Source organism: Leptodactylus fuscus, chromosome 9 (assembly GCF_031893055.1).
Source record: "Leptodactylus fuscus isolate aLepFus1 chromosome 9, aLepFus1.hap2, whole genome shotgun sequence".
NCBI lineage: Eukaryota > Metazoa > Chordata > Amphibia > Anura > Leptodactylidae > Leptodactylus > Leptodactylus fuscus.
Window position 1 is genome coordinate 26,140,537 of NC_134273.1, and position 7,011 is coordinate 26,147,547.

General features: G+C 47.4%; 1 protein-coding gene across 1 annotated transcript; it reads right to left on the minus strand.

Annotated features, from left to right (window-relative positions):
• Nucleotides 1–4,374: 4,374 nt before the first annotated feature.
• IER5 (immediate early response 5) lies at nucleotides 4,375–6,518 on the minus strand. The gene has a single exon (XM_075287685.1). The coding sequence runs from the start codon at nucleotides 6,418–6,420 to the stop codon at nucleotides 5,602–5,604; it is 819 nt and encodes a 272-aa protein (XP_075143786.1). The 5' UTR covers nucleotides 6,421–6,518; the 3' UTR covers nucleotides 4,375–5,601.
• Nucleotides 6,519–7,011: the final 493 nt, after the last annotated feature.

Consider the following 7,011-nt stretch of genomic DNA (forward strand, 5'->3'; position numbering starts at 1 on the left):
AAGTAAAATACCCAACAAAACTATATTTAGGCCCAGGTGACATGGGCACTGTGCAATGCCTGGCAATGTAATGCATTCCTATGAGTGTACGATTATATTTCCAGCGTCAGTGTTCGTCCCTGGCCTTGCTGTAGTGTGTGTGAGGTGGTGACGTAATGGGGCCATCTGCTCATTTTTAGTGTTTCGCAGATTATTTATGTACAATAACGTTATACAGGAGAATCTTAGGATCTATATGGATTTAACAAGAGGTCAAATGATCACACCTATATGCTCCATGCTATACCAACCAGTGTATATATAACTATTGTGAAATAATTCACTACAGCTTCATTGTATTTGTTTAAGGATCTGTTCCGATCATCATGGACACCAATGGCCGCCCAAAGGATTCCATTGACTATAAGAGAGTCCAGCAGGTTTTTCTGGCCAGATCTCCAGCAGAGGCTCCAACAGAACGTCCAACACAAGATGAATTTGGAGCTGATCTTAAAATGGATTAAACCTCAAAATTGTTTTCAACAGAAGACTTGCATTTTTTCTTTTTTTTTTTTTTAGCATTCTGCTCGCTCTTGCTGCGGATTTCCCGGCTGATACAGCCCATTGTTTCTGAAGCTAACCAGTGAGAACACCCGCAGCGGAAAGCCAAAGCTCTGCTCAGGTTAGACAGGGAAAGAATCTGGGGAGAAACGAGAGCTGAAGACCACCTCAAATACCTCTCTAAATTCCATGGTGTGAACAGGCCTCTAAATGGATACAAACTGCACCCTTTATACCAAGTAGATGTAGAATGAGATTATGGCCAATGGTGCTTTCTAACAAATTCTATATCGAAAGGGTGATACGAGACAGTGGCAATACACTAAAGGGTTAAACAAAGAATAGACTGTAAGCACTTCAGGGCATCCACCCTATGACCGCGTATATTCTGGGGCTTTCCAATATCTGCATATCATTACATAGCAGGAATAGTGATGTCCTTGTGTGTGACATGACTTCTGATTCCTGCAATGGGTAACACTTGAAAATTACAGGCAAGAACAGAACGGGACAAAGTCTAGTAGCCATCTGCAGGGGGGGCCTGACAGCCCACTACCTGCCCATACTCCAAATATTCTGGAAGCCGCCCCCATGCTTGAGAACAGATGATGTGTTTCCCTCACAGTAAATAACCATACTGTAATCTGGCTCCAGGCACCGCACAATTACCGCATGCAAAATGAGCTATTTTACAAGGAATAATTCATGACCTGCGAGCAAAGGATCGTGGGAACAGGCACAAATAGCAATGCCACTCTGGGAAGCGGCCTCCATGTGGGAATGTGTAATGTTCCCCTGGCATCCCTGTACGCCAGGCAAGTGTAAGAAACCAGATCTCATAAACACGGAACTGGCTAACATACCGGAGTAGATATGTTCATACTAGGAAGTATCAGCCTGATGCCCACATTACATGTAACACGGGGGCTGCCAGCACTCGTCATCACTATATAGGACAACTTGTCCTAGATGGATCGGGGGGGAATGTATTCCAAAAAAGTTCTCATTATAGGAGGATCATGGAGGTCATCTTCTGTAAGGACAACACTTACTAGGAACTACATTTCCTATAAATGGAGGACGTGAACGTTTAAATATAACAATCGTGCTATCTTTGGCACAAAACTATGCCTTTAAAGCTGGTAGCATTTGCACTGGTAATTTATGTGAATTGTTGTGTTCCTTTTAGCAGTGGCCACTACTTCTATTGTATACACTATATCTCAGTGGACTACGGCCTGGGTTATAACGCCAAACATGTCTGGAGACAGTAGACTGACAACAGCCGGAGATCTTCAGATGTTCATTGCGGTTCCGTCAATATGGTCATCTGAATCTTTGTGTTGCCTTTCGTAGACACTAGAGGGTATTTCCATTAGTAACAGTCCTCCCGTAGCCACAGCGTGCCAGACAAGTCTCTAAACAATGGGCATCCCAGTGGTCGGTGCCCCAGTGATCAATGACGTGTTATTACCAAGGTCATATGGATGCGTATGCAGTGCAGTTCAGTGAATAGAGCCTAGTGATTATATGTCGCAACTCCAATCACATGGGCACTGGAGGACCCCCATATGCTTGATCACTGGAGATCCCAATGGTCACATAAGGGGGAAATGCCCTTTAAAGTTAGAATCCCACTATTCAAAAGGAAATATACAACTTACAGCTCCTATTTGGCTTAGAAAACTGTGAAACCGTGTTTTCAACCTTGCCAAAAAAAAACAACACAAAGTTAGTTGCCAATAGCAATATTGTTAGATTGCCTATAGTGACCTTGCTTAATAAAACACCTACTATAATAGCAGGCATGGAATTATTGCAGCATAAACATCAAGCTCCTGTCTGATATTACCCGCCTTAGCAGGGAAAGTGTTAATCTTGCTCCACGACCTTTGGTCAGATAGGTGGTGACCATTTTGCGCACACCTGCTCCCTAACATGAGATCACTGCGGGCCTATCAGAACGCAGCGTAACAAGGAAGCTCATTTGCATCAGCTCCAGGAAGGACTTTGTATCTGGATTTACTGTGAGGACAGAAAGGTTATGTATAAATAGCAATTCTGTGAAAGAGGAAACTGGATCTATATTGTGTGGCAATGGCCGCGGCCAGTTATAAATAAAGCTAGCAATATTTGGAGGCGTACACAACAACACACTGCAACCAGATGCATGAGGATTTACACACCAATACCTAGTCATGGAGATATACTGTATATACCTTGGCCTCACACACTTCTATGATTCTGTCCCCGGATTAACATGAAAGGGGGCCGCTCTTTTGCAAAAATTGAGGATGGGTCAGGGTACCGACATGTTAAGGATTCGTCCTCTGGTCATCCAAGATCTTGTACTTTTCAGCCCACTGGACATATCAAGATGCCCCCTAAGTTTTTGGACTGCAGAGGAACACGTTGCAAAATTTCCTTGACAGAACTTGTGCAGTGTGTCCATTGCCTATAGCCCCAGCCTTAGGGGTCCATTCACACGTGCAGGGTTTCTTCAAAGTTTTATGATGTTGTTTTTGAAGCCAAATGGATTGTAAAAGGAAAGTCTAAAGGACAGATACTATTTCTGACTTCAAAAGCAGCATTAAACCTGCATGTGTGAATACAGACTTACATGTAGGGGAGGATCTTGTTCATTATACCATCCTACTATTACTTGGATACCACATATCTATCTGAATCTTCCTGCACAAGGCCAGTTTTCGTCTGTAGGATTTTACCGGTCAGTAAAAACAGATAGCATACGGCCAGATTCTTTTGTATGACCCCATACACATCCAGAGATCATTGTCGGGGCTGCAGAAACAAGACAAAATATGGAGCCGGTCCTATTTCTGCCCGTTTTTTTTGTGTATGAGGCCATGAAAAGAAAACAGAATTCAGATGGATTTCAATCCATGTGCCATTCAGTATAAGTATGATCATAGACACAATATCTTAGACCAGTCTTATACAAATCATAAAACTGCAAAATTATGGCCAACACATTGAGACACCCCTTGGATCTACTAGATTATCAGTTTTGTCCACTACTCTGGCCTTTGACAGATACCGGATCACCAAGAGTTTTCCCATAAATAACATTTATCCCCTGTTCACAGGCAACTAGAGGTCAACCAAGGGGACAGCTGTCCAGAATGAGAACTGGGGTCCCCAAATGCACCTGTGAATGGGGAAATAGTGCAGAACGGACCACCACTCAATTCACCTGTATGCAGTAATCTTCATCAGTCCCATAACAGTGCCTGGAAACTTTTGCCAAGCATGCAACAGCCTACTATTCAAGGGAGACTCCGCATTCACCTGGGAATCCTCCTGTCACCCCCAGTGTGCACTAATCCCCTTGTTCACAGGTATGTAACCTGGTTAGGCTAAAGACACCTTGTGGAAAAGCTGAATTTTTGGAGCCATGCAGCTTACACTTCTCATAAATCCACTCCTGGCTTTGGCTCAAAAAACTATAACAAAAAAAACAACAGTTTTTCCACAATGCATGGCCTCAGCCTTAAAGGGATTTTCCATTTGAGACACTCAATAGCAGGTTCCCATGAAAAATAAGCATCTTTGATCCAGAGAACTGGGGGCTTCTGATCTCAGTTGGAGGTTTAACAGATGGGCCTCATTACATCTGTGTTTCATGTGGAAAATCCCTTTAAGCACAAGTTTGCCTATAGAAGACACCAGGAGCTTTAGCACGTCCCACCCCCAATATAGACAAGATTATATCCACAGCAGATTTCATGTAGCTTGCACATCTCACCGGCTTGTTATTTTCTGTATCAGATCCCGAAAGCAAAGACCACACAAGCAATGGAGAAGAACAGCAAAAACTTTTGAAAATATTTAATACGTGTTAAACACGTAGAAACGTCATTTTGTACAGAAGTCCATGTTACAGCATTGTGCATGAAAAACACTGTAAACTCCCAACTTCTTGCCAGACTGCACCATCTTCTAAAACAAAGACAGGGCGAGCCGGCGGGTATGGACAAGTCTCTCAACACGAGCACCATATCTGACCAGAGCTGTCAAGAAATACATATACAATATACTTAGAGGGTCGAAACACAAACACTTAACAGTCACTTCCTCATGCGGATACAAGTCAGTAATCGTGTCTGGGAGCTGCTGGGAAGGTAGTACCGGGAACTGCCTCTGCACGAAGGGTGGCGACATTAAATTAAAAGCAGTACTGGAGCCAACGTGGTCCGCAACAAAATGGCTGGTCCCTTTACTTTGGTAGTTGGCGCGTTGTGGGGGGACGGAGGGGGGAGATTTCCATATTGTCAGTTGTTTGGTATTTTTCCTCAAGTCGAGACATGTACGAGGAAGGAGTGGCTGCGTAAACTTGATGACCGGGCCCCAGCATACAATGGGTGGTGGGGGAAGCGGTGGAAGCAGATGGGAACTTCCCTTCCCCCTCCCTAAAAGGGAACTCCCCTTGCACGTGGAAACCAAAAAGAGAGGTGGGGGGAAGGGGAGACATTTTTACAAGGGGGAGGGGGGAATCTAGTGAATAGAGGTGGAGGATATCAGGACCAACTATTAAGCGCATGGGGAGATCCATTCACCCCCAAATATAGAAGTAATCTTGACACCCGCAAAATATCAGGTTTAAAGAAGCACTAAACCTAAAGGGCGACACTTAGTGCCGCCACATACAACCATACGTTAGTACCTCCTGTCACTAGTCAGCTACTTCCCAGATTGAGAAACTTTAGGTTTAGTGTGCCTTTAAAGGAGTCTAAGCGCGCCACCAGCGCCAGGAGGTCCTGCGACACCTCCAACCCCTCCGCCCCAAGCAGTGACAGTCTGTAAGGCACTTAACCCTTTCCTTGTCAGCAGCTCCCCCCCTGGCAATGAACGGGTTAATCCGAGAAAGTGACAACATTGTAACCAGACAAGAATCCTATGACATCACCAAAAACTTCTCCAACCCCAACACAACATGGACATAGGACACAAGTACAGCATCATGTGGCTCCAGGTCAGATCACCCTGCATCCTCCCAATGTGGCCCCCCCCCCTCCCCTCGAGTCTCTGTATCCAGCCCTATCAAAAGGCCTCTATCGCCGTGCTCCAGGGGGTTATAGTGGGGGCTATGGCGGGTTCACTGCAGCCTGGCACGGCTGAGGGGGTGGCAGATGAGTCCAGCTCCTGCACCTCTTGCCCGGGCTCAAGATCCGGCTGCTGCCCGGGCTCCTTGCTGAGTAGTCCCGAGAAGCTGGAGCCGAAGATGCTGATGAGGTTGGCCACGTTCTCAGTCTCCATCTCCTCCTCCACCTCCTCTCCAGGTTCCGGGACCTCCTGTTCTCTCTGCTCCCGTCTGGCTCGCTTCATGACCGGCCCGTCCTGCGAGCTACCCCCGCTCCGCTTCCGACAGCAGGACGGGCTGGCGGGCTCTGCCGGGTGGATGGCATCCGCTTCCTGGCTCCTGTGGCAGGGCTCCGGTAAGGAGCAGCCGGCGTGAGCCTGGCAGAAGCAGCAGGGCACTTCCCGGGAATGGTGAGTCTCCTGCGTCCTGCAGGACCGGGGCGCGGAGCAGGAACAAGTCCTGGGGTCCCTCAGCTCGGGGTTCGGTGCACACGCCGTGCTTTGCTCCTCCGGTGACTGCTCCGGCTCCCGGCTGTCTTGCAGAGTTGGATACACCCCATAGTCCTCTGGGCTCTGGCTGAGATACACCTGCTGGGCGCTGCGCAGCACCAGGGACACCATCAGGTTCTTATGCAGCTTGATCCCGCCGCGCTGCACCCGGGAATGGTAAATCTTCCCCAGCGATATGCTGACGATTCTGTGCGCCTCTAGGCGGAAGCCAAGCCCCGGAGGATGCGCCTCTCTGCCCTCCGGCTCTACGGTTGCTGCTTCTTGTTGCATGTTGTGTATTTGGGGCCGACAGGATAGCGGAGCTGGTGCAGTTTCGTTGCCCAGGTTTGCGGCTGACGCGACCAACACAGAACAAGCCCCGACGAGGTCCCAGCGCCAACTAAGCGCGGGCGCGCAACCTCTAATGCCTTATATAGGTGATACGTCACAAACGCCTCGACCAATCAGCATGCTTTCACGCCCCCTGCCGCGCAAAGGCGCCTGTTTGTTCTCACGTGATCTATAACCAATAGACTGCGGCGAGAGCGACTACCCAGAATTCGAACGACGACCCGCGGAGGTTGCTCTTAAAGGGGCGACGCCACTAACGTTGCATAATACGGACATATCATATTTTAATATAATAAAAAATATGCACTCAGTGTGCTCTATACGTCCATAATAAATCCCTGAGAGATGCGAGTGCTATATGTATCTCACTGCGGTGTAACCTAGGCAGGAGGAGATTCAGAGAGTTGCCGTTTTAAGACTAGCCGTGTTTTGATGTGTGTTGGTTCCCGGGCTGATGTAATGCTTCTGTAAGTTTCAGAGTCTGTCATGTGACGCTGTGTGAGGTCAGACATGGTTTTGTCTCGTTGCTGT